Source organism: Columba livia, chromosome 3, assembly GCF_036013475.1.
Source record: "Columba livia isolate bColLiv1 breed racing homer chromosome 3, bColLiv1.pat.W.v2, whole genome shotgun sequence".
Taxonomy (NCBI): domain Eukaryota; kingdom Metazoa; phylum Chordata; class Aves; order Columbiformes; family Columbidae; genus Columba; species Columba livia.
In genome coordinates, this window is record NC_088604.1 from 35118089 (window position 1) to 35138080 (window position 19992).

Sequence of the window (19992 nt, forward strand, 5' to 3'; positions counted from 1 at the left end):
ATCTGTCTTTGCCTTAAGAAGAAAGTTAATTATACTTTTACTTCTGTCTTGGGCAAAATGTGAGCTAAAACTCAAGTGAAAATTCTGAAATTATGGTTGGCAAATAGATTTTGATTTCCTCAGAGATTGTCTTTCCATTTTCAGGTCATGAAAATTCATAATAAAGGTAGCATTCTGTTTTGTTTTTATTTAAATACTGAATACAACTTCATTTCAATGAATCAGATGAAGTGCTGTCTCTTCCTCACTTTTGTTGTGCCTTGGGTAGAGTGCTTGAAGCAAGATTTGCTGTGAATTGCTCAGAACTCATGACCACAAAACCACTTTTGGCTATATCAAATGTCACACCTAGGTGGATCCAAAGAAGGGCAACAAAACTGGTGAAGGGTCTAGAGAACAAGTCCAATGAGGAGTGGCTGAGGTAACTGTTTAGCCTGGAGGAAAGGAGGCTGAGGGGAGACCTTATTGCTGTCTACAACTACCTGAAAGGAGGTTGTAGCACTGAGGGTGCTGGTCTCTTCTCCCAGGCAGCAAGTGATAGGATAAGAGGAAATGGCCTCAAGTTGTGCCAGGGGAGGTTTAGATTTGATATTAAGAAAAAATTCTTCATGGGAAGGGTTGTCAGGCATTGGAACGGGCTGCCCAGGGAAGTGGTGGAGTCACCATCCCAGGAGGTGTTTGTGTAGATATGGTGCTTAGGGACATGGGTTAGTGGTGGACACAGCGGTGTTAGGTTAACAGTTGGACTTGATCTTAAGGGTCTTTTCCAACCTAAACAATTCTATGATGCTGTCATACAGGCTTTTGTATGTGATGAAGTGGACTGATTGAAACTCATGGGTAGATCTGGCTTTACTTTTATGCCTTGGTTCCTCATCTGTTAAGGGAGATGGAACAGTTCATTTTTCATATAGGTGTTTTGGTGTTGTGTTCTTACTCAATGAGGCACGTAATACTAGAAGGAATTGCTTTCATTTTGAGTAGCAAGTGTTGTTGAAGCATTGTGTGGTTAGTAAATAGAGCCAAAGGTAGAATGCTGGATAAGGATTCTTAAAAAGAAAGACTAATCCTATCCACTGTTAAGGATTTGGGAGAAAAATGTCTGATTACATGATTAAAAAACAAAGCATAACAAAGATGCAGAAAATATATTTAGATTATATTGTAGCAAATCTTATTTTGGTCCTTCCTGACTTCGGTGTCCAACATCACCCATATAATATTCTCAAAATATGTCATTTAAGCGTTAGTTCCTAATATATACACCCCATTCCCCCCAGTCTGAACTGCAGGTGACATTGACATCTAACTTCATATACTGGTGGAGTTATGAGTGCTGAAAACATCATAGAGCTCTGAAATACATATATAATAACGTACTTCTTACACTATATAATGTTGTATGTGGCACCTATAAAATCGAAGTGGTTTACATTTTCCTGTTTTGGAACTGCGGAAAAAGGCATTTGGGACTTGAGGGGGCGTTAACAGATGTAACAAAACTTGTGTCATTTTGCCATGATATTCTATAAATTAAGGAAAAGCTTTTGGTTGCAGCAGACTTTTTTTTCTTTATTTGACTCTAATGTTTTTGTTTAACAGCTGTATGTGTACGTGCTTATGTGTAAACTGATTGCTTTCAACATTTTTTTTGTTAAACATGCCCTTCCTCCCCCAGTTCTCTTCAACCTCTGTTTTTGGCATTTAATAACATGTAAAACTGTAACAAAACAAAATCTTTCCTTTTCACTCATCTTTTCTTAAGTGTAGTGCTTTCTGGAGTGATCTGTAGTTTAACAGCTGCTTTTGACCTTTGATTTCTATTAAGTGCCTTAAAGATGTTCCATAATGCATATATAATAAAGTTTGTATCTGTTCAGATCTAAATGGAGGTCCTTAAAGCTCTTCTTTCCTTGCTGATACTACAGAAAAAAAAAGAAAGATTTAGAGTTTGTGTTGTATTTCTGTACAGTTCCCAGAGCACTAAACAAATGATGAGAATGCAGTTCTGTGACTTCATGAAGCATACTTTGTGACCTGGTGTTCAACTTCATATGCAAAATTAGACTGATGTGATTCAGTTGTGACTGACTAGTTCAGGCAATATCCTGAGCATGGATATGTAAGGGGAGGTCAAAGTGCCTAATGAACAATGGCTTCACAGAACAACGAAAAGTGAATATAAGACAGCATGAGTGTGATCATGTCTTTAAAAAAAACACAACATGTTGCCTCAACATAACTTTCTATTTCCTTGATTTCTACTTCTGTGTTCTGTACTACTTAGGAAATATGAAGAAGTGTAAACAGCTTCTTCAGAAAGCTGTGGAGTGCTCTGCTGTTCCACTAGGAATGTTGGAAACTGCTCTACAAAACTTTCATTCACAAAAAAAGCAGTTGCTTTCAGATGAGGAGAAGGAGAACTTTGCAGGTAACTGCCAATTCTTAAATTGTTGATTGGGTTTTTGCATGTTGTAATGCTCAATTAAAAAAAAATATTCTGCAATGTTTGTCCTTTCTATATACAGACTCAATCTGCTAATGTCTAATAAACAGTCATATTTGTCTATATTCTCCATTTTATTCCTTCAGTACTTGGTTCTGTCTTTGATGTGGTGACTTGTGTTTGCAGGAGCTACAGGAGGGTAGACGCTAATTCTGCAGAGGTCATTCCTCTGACTCATTGTGTATTTGTGCTCTGTAGTAGATACTTTTAGCTGAAAGTTGAAGAGTGAGCTACTGGTGGTAGAGAATGGGAACTGGAATGTACAGAGTAAGCTATATGGATAGCTTGCTTTGAGGTGTATCTTTTTGTGACACTTAGCTGCCAGTACTTTACCAGCATATTTCAGTGAAGTCAAATCTAGGAAGAAGAATCCATTTCAACTTTATATTTAATTTACAAATGGGCAAACCCCATCTATTTATCAGTATAAAATTTAAGTGCTTGACTATATCAAAATATAACTGGTACTGGTTGCAGAGTATAACTTCAATAAGGAAACAGTTACCTTGAAGTTTTCAAAAGATAAATTTGTTTGAAGCGAGAAACATGGTTTGTCTTGAGTATTGAGGTACATGCAACTAACTATTGCAAGAGCCATGTCTTAACACTACCATATTTTGCTTTGTATAAGGACAGAATTAATGCAATAGATCTGATTTCATTTCCTTAGGCATGTGTCTTCAGGAATATTATTTGAAATTTGACTGTGTCTTGTTAAATAAAAGAACACTTGTTTCTTTATAAATAACTGCAGTCTACAGTATTACCTAATTAATTCTAATTTCCCTACAGTATCAAGTGCACAAGAGTCGGTACTTCAGAGCATAGCTGGAAGTCGCAGAAACATAATAAAAAAGAATGATTCTGGTGAAAATCCTTCTACTGTTACCAGACTTTTGCTTGGGTAATGGCTTGATTTGTTATTTTATTTCTTAAAAACATCATTTAAACTACACTACAATGTTGTGTGGGGTTTTCTGTGTTTTGTTTTTTCCTTTCTTGCTTTCAGGGAAGAGAAATCAGAGGAGTTCAATGCTCTGCTTAATTGCCACAATCCATTAAGACCACTAAACAAGTCTAACCAGGTAGAACATGTAACATTTTACTTCAAAACCTTAAACTTTTCATACTGCTTTACACATCTGGTAACTTTCAATTTGCTCTTAGGCCTGCCCCTTTGGGAGGGTTCCTGTTAAACTAGTATCTGATGATGATGTGAAGACAACAAGTGTTCCACTTACAGCTAGTGTAATGAGGAGGTATGGTTATTTGGTGTACTGCAGCACAAAAGATTTTCAACCGAATGCTTTTGTTGGATAGTGAAAATATCAGTTAAGAATGTTAAGATTAATCTAAAGATTGACAAATAATCATTACAACTGCACTAGGTATTGCAATAGCCCACTTCTTATCTTACTACTCAGATTCTTTGTATGAGAGCATGCAAAGATCATTTTCTTGTTCTGGCTAATTATTAAGCTCAAACCAGATGGAGACTAAGGCAAAAATAAATGTTGTTCAAAGTAACTTTACGTTTATGTATTCCAGTTCCTAAAATTAGACATCATAGTCTTGTAACTTCCAGAAGAATTTTAAGTCCTCATTTGTAACATAGTCCATATGATAATCATTATATTGAACTAGTTATGCTCGTTGTGAATAACTGTTCAGCAATGGAAGAATTTGCCAACTAAAACAGCACTTTACTACATGTTACCTGACCATAGCATAGCTTGAAAATAAACAGAGAAAAATCTTCCTCTTCATGGCAAATCAAGTCTGTTATGTTTTCTTCCTGTCTTATTGCTGTGTGATATAAATTAATGTAGAAGTGATAAATTTGGGGAGAAATATGTTACCGGAAAGTAAAAACTTCATACTTAGCCTGTCAGAAGTTAGCTGAAGTCCAGTATTTTGAATCTGTGAATGTAGTGAGATAGCTATTTCAAATGATAGTATTGTTCTGTAAGTATTTCAGAATTTAATTTGGAACACACCATTAGGGTTTAGGATCCTGGCCGTAGCTTACTGGTGTTTTCTGTGGGAGACAACCAGTTAAGTCATCTGTCATGTCATAGGATGATGGTGGCATTGTTACAAGTTTGGTGGTGGTGTTTCTCACTTGGTTGTCAGAGTGGACCTGCTATTCTGTTTATTTGAAACTTGTAGTCAAGTCTTCACGCAACTGCCTTTTGTTTAATCTGGTTCACAAAAGCCAATTATTACATTGTGTTGGCATGTGATGTAATTAACAATGTTATGTCAATAGGCAAATATCTGGCTCCAGATGCAGAGCCTTCATCACACCTTGTCCACCCTCAGAATCAAAATCTAGTGGGAGTGATTCACATGACTCAGGAGACCTACAGGTAACTTGAACTTTTTCAAATAGATGTAAGGAACTCTACTTGACTGTCCTGGGGTATTAGAAAGGAAAATAATGCTTTTTTTCAGTTCAAGAAAGAAATAAGGTAGAATATTCCTGTATGTTAAGTAATCAGTTTTAACTAGAAACATTAATTGTGGCTTTTAAATTTGAAAATTGTTATGCATAATCAGGCATTAAAAAAGCTTTCTCTGAACAATATATCTGATGGGAGAAATGGAGGTGTGTTAAAAATCTGTAACAGGATTTATAAAGAGGAGATAATCAGGTTTTATCTTGACTACAGGAGCTCTTTCAGCTGTAGTCACGAGTTTTATCATGGAAAGTACTCTATTCAATGAAGTTTGTTTAATTTACTTCACTTGATTAAGTGCTCTATGGAGCTGTAAATGATAGTTTTTGATAGAGATTAATTTCAAGCTATGCCTTTCATGTCCTGTGTCCTTGTCCCCCCGAAAGAAAATTCAAAAATAGAAAGCATTTAGGTCTTTGTATGGTGGAAATTCAGAGTGTCAATGGATATTTAAAGTAGTATCAGTGACAATTTTCTGTGTACCCTCCATTGTTTTCTGAAGCATGTTTGCTTTGTGATGTGTCAGTCTTTAATTATCATAAAGAAATGTATTTCAGACACTATACTTGGGATCTTCTTCAAGCCTTTTTTAAGATGCCTTTGGCTTTTTTAGGCCTTACAAGAAAAAAATTATTCACAGTCGCACATGTCGGATGAGAACAGTTTAGAAATGGCTACCAATTCAACTATAACTCTTCAAACCAAAATGGATACGAGTCTTGCAATGAAAAGAGAAGGTAACTACATGTGATTTTATTATTATTATTATTATTGTTATTATGATAGTTTGCGTATCTGAATTATTTGTTTCTGCTTTGGTCAGGCTTTTGTCTTTTTCTTGATTTCTTCTTTTAAGTACCTGTTGCCTTTGGTCAGCTTCACTGTCCCATGCACATTTACTTCAAATGTTAAGAAATGCCTAAAGTTATATAAATTTATAACTTGTTGTAATGTAGTGTTACTTCACCTGAGTTTCACCATAGCAGATGCATTCATCTTATTCCCTGGGCAAAGTAAGTTACTTTTATGCTACAGTTACTTTTTAATGAGTTTCCTAAATGTAGGAAAACACTTTTTCAAAAGGCAAATTGTTTACCCCTTTTTGCCCATGCCCTGCCAAACACCCTGAATTATTTTCACTGTTCTTTCCATATACACAGTGTAACCCAGTTTATAAACTTGTACTGCAGGGATCTTTTGTTTATGTCAGTGACTCTTGTACTGGATACATAACTGTTCTTTAGAGGCTTATTACATTTCAGTATCAGTCAAATGCACTGTTACACTTTCGATTACTGTAAATGCTCTTGCTTTAAACACCATGGTGCTTTAGTCTTAACTGTATTGTTCCTTGTACTCCTTGATCATCAGTAAAGATGGCACATGACGATGCTTCTAATTTTTAGAAATTGTATTTTGCAAAGAAATCAAAGTTTTGTTATCATTTGAAAGGCTGAGATTCTCATTGCATTATTAACATACTTTTTTTGGAATTATTTTAAACTTAATTTAGAAACGTTTTTGTTGTATTCCAGAAATAACCTACAGTCCACTCATGACATAGAAATGGGGTGGCATTGAGACCACCTTATATTGTGGTCTTTCTGGGAAATGTTATAGGCAACTCAGATTTACAGCAAGTATCTCAGGTGTGGTAAAATTCACGAGGATATTACTAACGATTTAGCACCAACATGATGGAAAATGGAATACATCTGCTAATCTTTTACTGTTACTTGCCACTTCCGTGTTTTGTCAGAAATCTAGTTCCTTAGATGGCTTTCTTTATGATCCTGCTCAAAAAATCAGGTGAAAATATCTAACAATATTGCAAGAGTTGAATTTAGGATTAAATACATACATACCTGTTTTAAGAAAGAAGAATATTTAATTTTGGAAAATAGTGATTATTTTTTCAACTTCATTGTCCTCCCCAGAGAGATCCTTGCTATTGACTTGCATTAGGAAGAGTTTTGGTTTCATGTCGTGCTTTCCCTATTTGTGCTTCATTCATCCCTCCAGATGAGATGCTGGTTATAGTAACTCAGTCCTTTGGTAGCTGAATTACACTCCTGTTTAGCGTGGGGTACGACTTCCTGGTCATTTGAAAAGAAAACTGAATGCACACATGAAGGAACACTCATAGGCTGTGCTATTTGCGGCCTGCCCCACAATCTTCACTGATTCAATGTCCTATTATCTCTGCAAAAGGAACTGTGCGATGGTGTGTCCCATGTCCCTTTTTGCCTCTGGCTTCTGTCATTACACTGGACTGCAGGTTGCCTATTGTCATAGACAGACTTCTAACTTGAAGTATTGCAATAAGCTTATTTAAATGCTTTATAAACCTGCTCAGTGTCCCAGGATGTAGTACAGATGATGAATATAATTTTGTTCTTGTGTTGGTGAAGGAAACAGTTGTATCTCTGTTACTGTTATAGTAGTATCCTAACATTTTGAAGAAACTTGCTGTGTTATACGCTGAACTGAATATGAATCCCGAAGATTACATTCATGCTTTTTAGTGTCTGATTCTAGTAAGTCAACTGTGTTTACTTATTCTGATATAGAAAATGAGGTAAAATTGTTCTAGAAAGTGTGGAATAAATCTGCCAGAAAGCGTTTCGAGTACTAAATATATCATTCTAATAATTTCTGTATGTTTAGGTTTGTGGTTTTGTTTGTTTTTATTCCAGAAAATAGACCTCAGCATGAGGAGCTGGAGATACTAGAGCCCAGGAGTCTGGAAAGTGAACAGCAACAATATAGTTCTGGTGAAAGCTATAGAAAGCAGTTGGAACAGATTAAACCGAACTGTGTTAATGCAAGGAAAAAATGGCCAATTCAAGAAGTGACACAAAAAAGCTGCTATGGAGAGGTGAAGTAACAGGAATATGATTCTAGCTGTAGCACATTGAAAAAATTGTGTTCTTTGTTGTGTTCCTTGTGTGGAATAATACTTTACTTTGCTCCTATAGGGAAGACAATCGAGCCTTGAACAATCTGGTCATTCTGTTTCAAAAGGATTATCACCACCAGATGCTGTTTCTAAGAAAAATGATCCATTGCAAGTTTGTGGAACACCAAGCACTGCGTATAATGATTATATGGACTGGTAAGCTACTTATTTGAGCTACATACTCATGAATGGTAGTTAGTCTCTGCAAGCCTTCAGCAGTTTTTAACAGGACTTCTTAAACTTTTATGTTCAGAGGGGAAACAAGATTTCTGAGTGCTTCAAGTGCCTGACTTGAAGATTCAGGTTGCATTTAGGGAACTTATTCCCTGTCAGCTTTTCAGCATTTGGAAGTACTCCATCAAATCAAGAAGTCCCTGTTACAGCATTTACCTCTCTCTCATCTTTGCTACATGACACTTCCATTCAAATGGCTTGTTTTTTGTGACTGACAGGTTTATAGATTGATAACTGTATATCTGTCTGGTTGGCATGATGGAAGAGTCTGTGGGGCTTTTATTTAAAAAAAAAAAGTGTAAGGAATGTAGAGGCTTGCGGAATTGAGCACTCAAGTTTGGATAAATAAATGCTAGTATTTCCTGTCTTAAATTAGGCATAACCCCCTGTATGTTGATAAATCTTTCTAATTATATGATTACTTATTATTTTTCTAAGTCTCTCTGGTGAATTGTACAGGTCAAGGCTGTGTGATGAGTAATCACTGTTCCTGTTGGTAGAACCTCTGTCTCTCTAGCTGTAGAATTTAGAATATATGTAGTGATTGAAGCACATTCTTATGATGGAAGTTGACAAAAATGGTCCTTGAACAGATTCTGTTCTTGCTTCTATCGAACTTTGATATGGAAATTAAAAAAAAATTCTCATTACACACCATATGAATAGCACACAGTAAATATGTAGAACTGTTGAGTGCTTTTGTGTTTAGCAAGAACTGTGCCTTTTACTGGTTTTGACTATTTTTTCAAACTTATTTTATTTTCTACCAAAGAAGTCCTAGGTATATAAATTCTTTTCCAGTTCTTTATTTTTTTTCTGCAATACTTGGTCTTTCCACTCATATACAGCATAGTGAAACCTCTCAAAAAACACTCTTATTGCCTTGAAGTTGTCAAATTAGAAAAAAAAATCTCCCTTAATCTAAAAAGGTTTTGAATAAAGAACAATAAGATGAAGAAAACCAACTATGGCTCAGGCTATCTTGCTGTCTTACAGTCAGATGCTCTTGTTATATGGTCCTTTCATTTTTCCAGTTGTGGGGAGTGTCAGTATCTGAAGATGGGCATTTAATTAGATACTGTTTTAAGAAATAGGTCTTAAGTATGTCGTAGTTTAAGTGTACTTCTCAAGGACTTGTAAGTCAAGAAGTTGAAGTGATCTTAATGCTAACTATTGAATGTAGCAGAGGTTTGGGCTTTTGGTAGTCAATAGGGTTTAATTTTAAAGCACTGAAGATTTCAGCTTTGTTAGAATAATCTTAAAAGAAAAAAAACATCAAAGTGCTGATATTGTTCATAACTTTAGTTTCAGAACACCGCTTGTAAAGAACAACTTTCTACCAGGATGTCAAATTTCTACTCCCTACAGCCAGCTCCCATATATCCTACCACATACTCCAGCAACTCCTTTTCAAAATCAAGGTGGCTTGCAGGTAACAATTTTAGGCTGTCTTCTGCCACTTTCCAATATGTATCTTTGTTGGAGACTACTTTAGGTTAAATATATGCATGTATGTCTACATGTGTTTTGTTTTTTTTTAATCTAAAGTTGCTGTTCATCTTTCTGGATGAGTAATGGAAAGCAGTCTGTATTGCTTATTCTCAAAATAACTATTTCTTCATATGTATATCTGAATTTAGGTAAAATAAGTCAGCTCTCAAAAAATCAGTTCAGTTGTGTCAAAATCCTGAAGCCTTTGTCTGAAGTCAAAGCCTTTTTAGATTCTACTTCATGACAAAGGCAAGGACGGGAGTCACTATTTTTGTTCTGCTGTGCTTTTATAGTGGTACTACCCACTATAGTGGAGTATCCAGAGAGAGAATCAGTGTGTTCAAAACCGTAAGAGTCTGAGAGATGTAAAAGAATGAAGAATTACATTCCTTCTCCATTTTGTTAAATTTCACAAATTTTGGTGTATTTGTAGTGACTCGAAATTATGTGAAAGTGGGTTACCTTAGATGGGTTGCACACTAAGGTAGGAATATTCACAATTGTAGATAGAATTGGGGGATATGTTTAAGCTTCCTACCAGAAGAGTAATATTAAATAGGATGAATATTTTTAAAGAAGATTAATATTAAAACTTGGTGGCTATTCTACAGCTGTTCTAAAGCAATACAGGCTGTTTCAGCTTCAAAGCACTGAAGTTTCTTAGCCAGTAGTTAGCTTCAAATAAAATAGTAGGTGATTTGAGTACAGCTCTACGTTGGTTGTATGCTGTGACTGGAAGTGTCTTAGGCTAGTTTCCAACTTTGTCTGTAAAGAGGGAAGTGCCTCTAAGAATCTGAGGAGCCTTATTAAAGATCCTGTTTTTGATTTTCAATGTGAAGAGCATTGGTATCTTTTATAAGAGTCCAGTGATGTTGCATACCAGGTGATGATCACTATACAAACACTTTTGCTATGGGGATCTTTAGCTTTCAAGACAAACATACTTAAGCTATAGCTTTACCACACTTGTTCAAAAAGACCAAGACAGAGATATTAACTTAATAAGAAGTAGAACTACCTTTTTCCACTGCGTATTATACTAATACTTATTTACTTAGCCTTTTCTGTATGTACACAGGTTCCAGCCTCTATGTCTTCACATGAATGTATTTCCATCAAAGGAAGAATTTATACAATATTAAAGCAAATAGGAAGTGGAGGCTCAAGTAAGGTAAGTGCTCTTTTTACCTTTGTGTAAAAGGTATATGTTACTCATTTACACAGTAGGAGTCGCATTGTAAATATGCATGTTGAAGTAATCTAATAAGGATTGCCTAGTACTAATGTGTGCAAAGTGTTGAGTGACCTAGAAAAATCTAGAAACTTGTCATTTTAATGCTGTGTTCAGACTTGCTGTCATGGATGCAGAATATAGTGCACAGATTTTATTTGGTATAATGCTGTTTTATCTGAGTCTGCAGATAGCCAGCAATAATAACTGAAAATGATGCTTCAATTAGTACAGGATTTTAAGCACGGTACTCTTCATATTAGTGGAAAAATAAAGTAAAAACAGTGGGTAGATAAAGGGGAGGTCTCGTAGTAAAGAATAAACAGTGAACAGAAATTCTGATAGATGTAGTCAGAACACTGAACAGAAGTTACAAAAATAGGAAAAAGTGATTATCTAACTCTTGTGAGCATCTGAAAATCTCATTTAAATCAGTAAACAATGGTGGGAGCCCACTTGCTTTTGGTTTCTGCAGGAAGGCCTGAAGGGAGATTATGTATGCTCTTGAAGATAACAATTTCTAGGTTGGAATGAGTAGTAAAACTACTGATAAAATCAGCTCTTCTGTTATAAGAGGTATGCTGCAGTATTACTGTACATCTTAATTTGAGAGGCTATTGTTTAGGGCAATGTGATTACATAGGTGGGAAATGTGTGGTTTGTGAGATTGATTCAAAGTTCCTGAAGTGGACAGGCCATCCCTTATTACTGAAGTCTTTTTTACCTTATGTGAGAAGTGGAGTGTCAATATGACTGAAATGGTAAGCTGCTTTTACAAAGAAAATTTGGGTCATAGGAGCTTGAGAAACAGAAATTTTCTTGTTCAGAAGATAAAGAATTATAACAACCAACAGAAGCAGTTTTGCGTGAATTAGGTTTTTGTCTGCATTCTTCTGTCTCCCACACCTCTATTTCACCTGTATGCTTGTCTGTGAAAACCATGTTACTAGTCAGAGAGACTCATTGACCAGCTTCCATCAGCAAGGACCTCCCAAAAGAAAAGCCTCCTGTGCTGGCAGTGTCCAGCTGTAGAATGAGGCAGGATAGAAGGGGACCTCTGCATGTCACTTGGTCTAATGGTCTGCTTAAAGCAAAACCAAAGGAGAGCAGGTTGCTCGTAGTCTCTTGCAGTTGAGTTTTGGTTATCACCAAGGATGGAGATTTCACAGTCTCTCTGGACAGCCTGTTCCCCTGTTCGACTACATAATGATGAAAAAAGTTTCCAGATATGTACTTGTAATTTTCTTTTTTTGCTATGCTTGCTGCCTCTCATACTTGGATGGTTCCAGAGGGCTCTTTTTCATGCCCTCCCTTTTAAATAGCTGAAGACAGCAATAAGATTCCCCATAGCCTTCTTATCCTAAGGCTGGAGGCTCAGTGCTCTCAGCCTCTTCTCATGGGCCATGTGGTCTAACCTCCAAATCATCTTAGTGTGATGAAATGGATGTGCAGTGGCAGGTCAAACACTTCTCTCTGTGGGAGTTTTTTTTGCATTCTTTACCTTAGGAACACTCCAGACTTGTGGTCAAATACCTCTAGTGAAATATAATGTGGTACCAAGATGGTTTCTGACAGAGGGTTGTAACTTGTGGCTCCTTTCTTAATTTTTCTTCATGCTGACTTAAATAAACTTCTTAAATTTAGTGTTGGTTGTTCATTTTGAAAAAGTAAACTTTTTAAATTCTAGCTGTGGTGAGATGGACCGTAGCAAATCAGAATTAGGATGGAATGAAGTTAACTGATACTGTTTTGCAGGTGTTTCAGGTACTGGATGAAAAGAAGCAGCTGTATGCAGTCAAATATGTGAATCTAGAGGAAGCTGATCAACATACTGTTGAGAGCTATAAGAATGAAATTGCTCATTTGAGTAAACTGCAGCAACATAGTGATAAGATCATCCGCCTTTATGGCTAGTGAGTAAACACTAATTCTTTTAAAACATTATCTTTTGATATAAAGAAGTTGCCTTAAATTTTAACCTAAGTATATTTATTTATTTTTAGTGAAATTACCGATCATCATATCTACATGGTAATGGAGTGTGGAAATATTGATCTCAACAGCTGGCTTAAAAAGAAAAAAAACATTGATCCTTTGGAACGAAAGAGCTATTGGAAAAACATGCTGGAAGCCGTTCACACAATCCATGAATATGGTATTCTTAAATAAAACACTTTTAAGAAATGTGCAAAGAAAAATTTGATCTTGGCTGGATAATGCTTATCTGTACCTTCTATCTGTGCAAGGACTATGGCAATTGAGCAATAAAAAAACCCCATACTAGTAACTTGGATTGACTTTAACCTCTATTTTACAGGCATTATTCACAGTGATCTGAAACCAGCAAACTTTCTGATAGTTGATGGAATGTTAAAACTAATTGACTTTGGCATTGCAAACCAAATGCAACCAGATGTGACAAGCATCATTAAAGATTCTCAGGTAAAATATTTCTGTAAAAATTGATGTACACTTTCTGTAAAGTGCTATAGTACTTCCTCCTGATGTTGGTGAAAGTATTAACTTCAATGAACACTGAAATTTTATGCTGAGTGGCTTTAAATGTATATATAAATATTAATATGGATGAATTTTTGATGTTTTTATTGAACAGAATAAAAACGACCTCAGCCTTAACAGAAACAAATTTTCAAGATTTTCAGTGTTTTGAGGCAAAAATTTAACTTTTTATCAAGTGAGTTAAATTAAGTACATGTTTCATTTAAAAGAATATTTTTACATTTTTATGGCTAGGTTGGCACAATGAATTACATGCCACCTGAAGCAATAAAAGATATGTCTTCCTATGGAGAAAATGGGAAGTCTCGATCTAAGGTAACGAATCTTTTTTTTTCCTGTTCCCTTAATGTTAAGAAGAAAGTAATTGAGTCATATATCTTAAAACTTGGTTTTCTTAAAATCTCCCATTGAAACTAGAACAGAAGGAAATCCATTGTGCCACAATGATGATGGGCAGTGATTGAAGGTTAAGTTTATTCCTCTCAACTACATGAAACATTTTGCAGATAGCGTTTAGAAAAAAATGTAAGTGCTGAATCAATAAGTAAAATTGAAAGCAAAACACATGCACAGCCTGAAGCTGTATCTAAAGTGATAAAAGTAAAAATATTTAAAAATACATTTTTATGGACGATATAAACCAGTCTTCCAGTATTTACAGTGTGAATGGCATTGAACAGCAATGTAGAGTACAGTGAAATGCATGAAGCATTTCAGGTATCAGAGATGTACTGATGACTAATGATATAAAAGTCTTTTGAGCATCTTAAGGGTCCACTGTGGTGTGCATCTCTGGCAAGTCTTTTTTTTGCACAGAAATAGTTCCAGGGCAGAGCCTTCAGGTTTGTGTTTTTTTTTCTGGGAGGGTCTTCCATGGAGCGAATCATTCTTCAGTCACTTGTTGGTTGCCTATTGTGCAGTTTGTGCTTTTGTTTTAGGTTCCTTCTCCCAAAAACTGAGGGAGCTCTTAGGGTACTGCTGGCTGCTACACAGCTACATTTTAGCATTCTGCATAAATAACTCATAAATAAATCTTTTTCTGAAAGCAAGAATATTTGCTTTCTGATATAAACCATTGTTAGTGTGTTTGCTTAAGCAGCAAGATACGATGATGCTTGTGGCAGCGTCATATTTTTAATTCTTTTATGTGAATGGCAGGTTTTGCAAGAAATGAGTGATACCTAATAAGTTATTTTTAAAGATTTTATATGGAGTCTAGTATTTTACAGGACACATTTGAGTTCTGTGCACCCCATTAATTTTTCCATGCTACAGAGTACTGTGTGTTGTAGAACTCTAACTTTACTGGGGCAATGGAATGTGAATGATGAGGAACATGCTGAAGGAAAGCAATTTCACATGGCAGTCAAATCTCAGTTAAGAGGCGAATAGTTTTGTGGAAAGGTTTAAAAAAAAATCCATATTTATATTTACATGCATATAGACGTTCAAAGATTGTGACTTATTGACAGTTGTATGGAAGTATTGCTGTCTAGTGAAACACAATCTTTCTAAAAACAGAATAGAATGTTTTATAGATGGATTTCTTTTTTTCAAGTGCTTCACCTTCAACAGGAGAAGTGGAAACTATTCCTGTAAGGAACAGCCCAGGTGTGGTGGCTGAAATCTTGATCTGAATCCTTTGAACTCAGAGGAACTGAACTATGGCTTCCCACTTTGGGGACATAGCTGCGATGTCTCACTGGTTTTTGAATTGGAGTAATTTAGTATGCTTTTATTTGCTTGTACTCATAAACCTGAAATTAGAATCCTCCTGTTCAACTTAAGGACTAACTAATTTTATTTTTAGTTGAATTAAGTTGATCTTCAAAGATCATCAATAAAAATAGCTTTCTTATAGAATATTACTGAGTGAAACCACATTCACTGTTGTAGTAGATAATGGCATGCTGTCTTGGTGATCATGTGTAATAGTTACTAAGATCTGTTACTCAATGGAAAATAGACACATTAAGTGAAATGACTGTAGAATTGTATGATAAATGGACTGAAGGGACAGTTCCTTAAGTGAGGAGTAATCTTATCTTTTTTTGTTTTTATATTAGATAAGTCCCAAAAGTGATGTGTGGTCATTGGGATGCATTTTGTACTGTATGACATATGGAAGGACTCCATTTCAGCATATAACAAATCCAATTAATAAACTCCACACTATTGTTGATCCTAGTTACGAAATAGAATTTCCAGATATTGCTGAGAAGGATCTTCAAGATGTGCTAAAGGTAATTCTCCCTTAAGATTAATTTTGATGCAAATAATAGCATGTTATGCTTGATTTTTTTTTTTTTTTGCAAATAAATGCTCACTGCTACTTGTAGGAACACGCTTTATTTCAAAACAAAACTTAATGAAGATAGAGCTGCTTCATGTACTTTCCATAGTGAAAGTCTATTTTCAGCTCAGTAGCAAATAAACATGTAAACAGTTAAAGCAGTCTGGCTTAACTCCTCTGGCTGAACAACCCAAAGTAGGTACAGTAGCTTTTGTACTCACTATCCCTTCCCTCACCTGGGATATTTGCCTGGGTTTGAAACTTGGCCTGGGCTTTTACTCACCCTCATGTTCCTCAGCAATTAATGAGCTGAAATGCAGAAACACTTATCCCCTTCACTTTCAAATTTCTGTGTTACTTTGTGTCATTCAGAATAAAAAGATATTGTAGGTTCTGATCCTCACTTCTTTTGACATTGTTGCTTGAGTAAAAACAAGATACAAACTTTACTCTGAAGATAATTGTTAATGAAGGCAGTTAATCTGCTATTGTATTTTGAGTTGAGTCTGAGTATGTAGTTTGGCACTAAGAAATCCTGACATACATTATAAGGTCTTTACGTACCATCACTTTTAATACTTAAGAAAATTATTGCTTTATAGGCAAAGCATTCTTCCTCTTTTTATTTTCATTTGCAGCGCTGTTTAGTAAGAAATCCTAAACAACGGATATCCGTTTCAGAGTTGCTGGTACATCCATATGTTCAAATTCAAAGTCATTGTCAAACAGGTACATTTCTTTTTAAAATACATTTTTATTTAATAGTACTTCTGTTTAAGATGACAAAATGCTTTACTCTTATACATACTTTCTACTTGCTGGCATAAAAATAATTTGTTTGGTGCCCATGTATGTTTCAGAATTGACTTCAGTATTTTAATTCTTAAACTGTTCACTGACTTCTTGTATACTTCTTAAGCAGCACTGGTAATTTATACGTAGCACTATACAACTTAGGCATAATTCTAAATTAACTGCAGGTGTTCCAAATGCAAAAGGAACAACAGAGGAAATGAAACGTATCCTTGGCCAGCTTGTTGGCTTGAATTCTCCCAACTCTATTTCTAGAGCTGCTAGGGTAAGTAGATTTTCTTTTCTGTTTTATATGGTAGTGCATGCTCATGCAAACAGAGATAAGAATGTTTGGTAGTGAAAACTGAAAGGATACATGTATCAGAACTTTAACTATGGCTGGAAAAAATTATACCTTGTAGTGCTTTTGTTTGCAAGCATGCAGAATCTCTGCACATCCCTCTGAATGGGAACAGTTGAAAGGATGATCATAATCTTGGTTTTAGCTTTTTCTTTCTTTTCTGCCTCCCAGTACATCTGTATTGTTTTATTTCCAAACTCTCCACTGCCCCAGAATCTCCCCTCTATAACAGGCCTTGCTGTGCTGCTTTGCTTTTAAGATGCCCCAAGACTGTGGTAGGTCTTGTAATTTAAGAACAGTCATTATGGAGAAATAATGTAAATTGATCTGTCAAGTGTGCACGCTACTGGACTGCAACTGATCTCACTCCTGGAAGCTGCTGAACTATTGCTATTTGTAAATTAGTCCCTGTATGTTGAGGTATTATGATTTCAGCCTCTTGGTTTACTGCCTTGAGAGGGAAGTGTGGTAACTCTTCACCAACTCAGTTCTTCCCACCCTTCTTCCAAAAGAGGTGATGGTGTTCGAATATAAAGGTTAGGTGGAATGCAAATCTGCTTTCATGGGGAGGAAAGCAAATTGAGTTTGCAGAAAGTAAATCTAAAGAAGTTTGCTTAAACTTACACTGTTAGTCATACCTTTTTTTTTTTTTTAAATATGGGGGTGAATGAGCAATTATCCTTTTAACAATATTGTGATGTGTCTGTGTTTGTGGCCACTGTTTTTATCTCATATAAAGCTTGCTCACCTGGAGTATGTAAATATCTCTCTCCTTCCATGCTGGTGTTTCACATCAGAGACAATTAATGAAGTAAACTTGATTTTAAAATCTCTGTTTAAATCTTCTCTACCAACTTGTGAAGCTCTATACCTTTGCTTATGCTGCTAGGTCAGTGTATGTGTTTTCTTTTAGGCACTACATTGCATTACAACTGGTACAACTGTGCTTTCGTAAATGTATATTTTCTAATCTCTGAGAAGGAAATTTTAGTATGGAGTTTGTAGTATTTCAGTATGTGATGACTTATTTCAAGTGGTAATGTTTGTTATAAAGATGTAGTTTGAATCCATGTGCAATACAGCTGTGTTCACCTGAATATCTATGTTTTTATTAACTTTCAGACTTTATATGAACAGTGCAACAGTGGTAAAAGTCTTGATGTATCAGCATTTGCAAAACCTGGAAGTCAAAAAACATGGACAATGAAATGATGTGCTGCTGTTCAGGATGCAACAGAGATGTTTGGTCTGTTCAAAAAATATTTTGTGCTGCTGGCTTTTAAAAGGACACTCAGCATAAAGTTCACATTTACATGTTCTTTGTCTTCTGATAATGCTTGCAGATTATTAAAAATAATTTAATTGGATGCTTTTCACTGTAAGCTGTTTCTCTCTTTGCATGCCACTTGGATTGAACAAAGGGAACAGCTATCTGGTGATTTTTGTTTGGAGTACAAAAACATGTGTGAGAATCTTCAAGCTCTTATCCCCTGAAGCTAAAACAAAAAAGTTCATAAAATGCAAACTGGTGTACACAGAAAACATGCAGTTGTCTCTTGAAATATCTCCTATGATGTGAACACAGTTTTATGCTGTTCCGTGCCTTGCCAATAAATGCCTCTTGTGTCCAGTTTAATCATAACTTAGAAGAGTGCTTAATTCCTTAGTCATCAGCTACAATACTGGTAGATGCATGTAAGTCACTTGGGTTTGGGGCTATTCCTGTGGTTAAGTGACATGGTGGAAGCATCAGTATGGTTCTGAAGAGTTATATGAATAAAATGACATTTGTTCTATTAAAGATGCTACTATAAATCCAATATGCTTTTTTCAAAATAGAAAACATACCAAGATTCATGATGGTCAGAAATCACTAATTTGGATTTTTAAAAGCATTAATACTAAGCACTCTTTAAAATGCACTGAAAGTAGTGGGGCTGTTTCTTACATGATTATTAGTGGACTGATCAGGTTTTGTTTTAACTGAGTTGCATTTCTGGTGCAGGTGTATGAATTTTAAATTTACTAAGTCATTGAAAGACATTAAAATAACATCTAATAGTTTTAAATTAGGGGAAAAAAAAAAATAAAAACCAAAACAAACAAACCCCAACCTTGGCTTCAGTTTCCTGACAGCTGCCATGATGACCTTGGATACTTTCTAAAATGTGGACCTTGTCAGTGCTCTGTCTTGATCAAGAATTTTGAATTAGTCTCTTCTGCCTTTCATTCATGACAGCCCTGCATATAAAGATCCCAGCTTCATAATGAAGTTTATCTATGTGAATTAAGAGAGCGCCACACTCCTTGAACAGTGATGGAAAAAGTTCAAGGTCAGCACTAGAGAAGCTTACCTTGACAATTTCTGCATGTTAAATTACTGAGTTCATGTTTTCTTACCTTGAACACTGAAGTATTTTAAAACCTTTGATAGCTTTTGTATTTTGTGTTTAAGTTTGGATAACTGATTTTGGGAAGAGATGTTGTAATGCTTCAAATGCATTGAGGAGAGAGGTTTGTCTTTCATTGTAAGCCTATATTTAAGTACTTTCCCCCCTCCTTGTTTTCCTTCAGCTTGCCTGGATTCACATTATTTAGTTTTTTTGGTTTGTGTTGGTGTGTTTTGTTTTTGTTTTCTTCTTTTTGATCTCGGAATGGTAGCTTTCATTTCCATGACTCTTGAAAGATTCAGAGGATCAAAAATCTGAGTGGCATGGTGCCACTGGTTACCTGTTTACCCAAACCTGTAGCAGTGCTGTGAAATCTCCATAAAGCCTCTGAAGAATGTCTTCTAGTTTAGACTGCTGGGTTTTACTACCTGACAGAAGTGTGACTGTGCATCCAAGAACTGGAGCGCAAATCAAGTGCCTGGATATTCTTTCTACCTCTGGTGGAGGTGCACGTTCATAGCACTTGTGTCACCTGTCTGCCATCTGGCAGGTGGATTTGCTCAGCTCTCAGTGTGGGAAAACCTGGTGATTCTTGCTGCTGGAGGTTCCTTTAAGCCAACACATCTTGCTGCCTTGGGAAGATGCACATGGAGTCTAGAGAACTCTTAAAAATTACTTTGAGCATTGCAAAACACTGGATAGTTGTTCTGAGGATTTAGATATTGTTCTTGAGAACTTTCAGTTTGACCCTGGAAA

At 35.7% G+C, this 19992-nt stretch overlaps 1 protein-coding gene across 2 annotated transcripts in view; it reads left to right on the plus strand.

The window, feature by feature from the left end:
• The window catches only part of TTK (TTK protein kinase), a 33119-nt gene extending 14637 nt beyond the window's left edge, over positions 1-18482 (plus strand). For both annotated transcript variants that reach the window (XM_065056389.1, XM_065056390.1), the window contains exons 6-23: positions 2288-2431; positions 3299-3410; positions 3516-3591; positions 3674-3765; positions 4776-4875; positions 5579-5702; positions 7662-7843; positions 7944-8080; positions 9464-9590; positions 10728-10820; positions 12636-12793; positions 12884-13035; positions 13198-13322; positions 13635-13715; positions 15467-15643; positions 16332-16422; positions 16674-16771; positions 17969-18482. In XM_065056389.1, the coding sequence (XP_064912461.1) occupies positions 2288-2431; positions 3299-3410; positions 3516-3591; positions 3674-3765; positions 4776-4875; positions 5579-5702; positions 7662-7843; positions 7944-8080; positions 9464-9590; positions 10728-10820; positions 12636-12793; positions 12884-13035; positions 13198-13322; positions 13635-13715; positions 15467-15643; positions 16332-16422; positions 16674-16771; positions 17969-18058 (2159 nt within the window). In that variant the 3' untranslated portion in view covers positions 18059-18482. The remainder of the gene's footprint in view (positions 1-2287; positions 2432-3298; positions 3411-3515; positions 3592-3673; positions 3766-4775; positions 4876-5578; positions 5703-7661; positions 7844-7943; positions 8081-9463; positions 9591-10727; positions 10821-12635; positions 12794-12883; positions 13036-13197; positions 13323-13634; positions 13716-15466; positions 15644-16331; positions 16423-16673; positions 16772-17968) is intronic.
• Positions 18483-19992: the final 1510 nt, after the last annotated feature.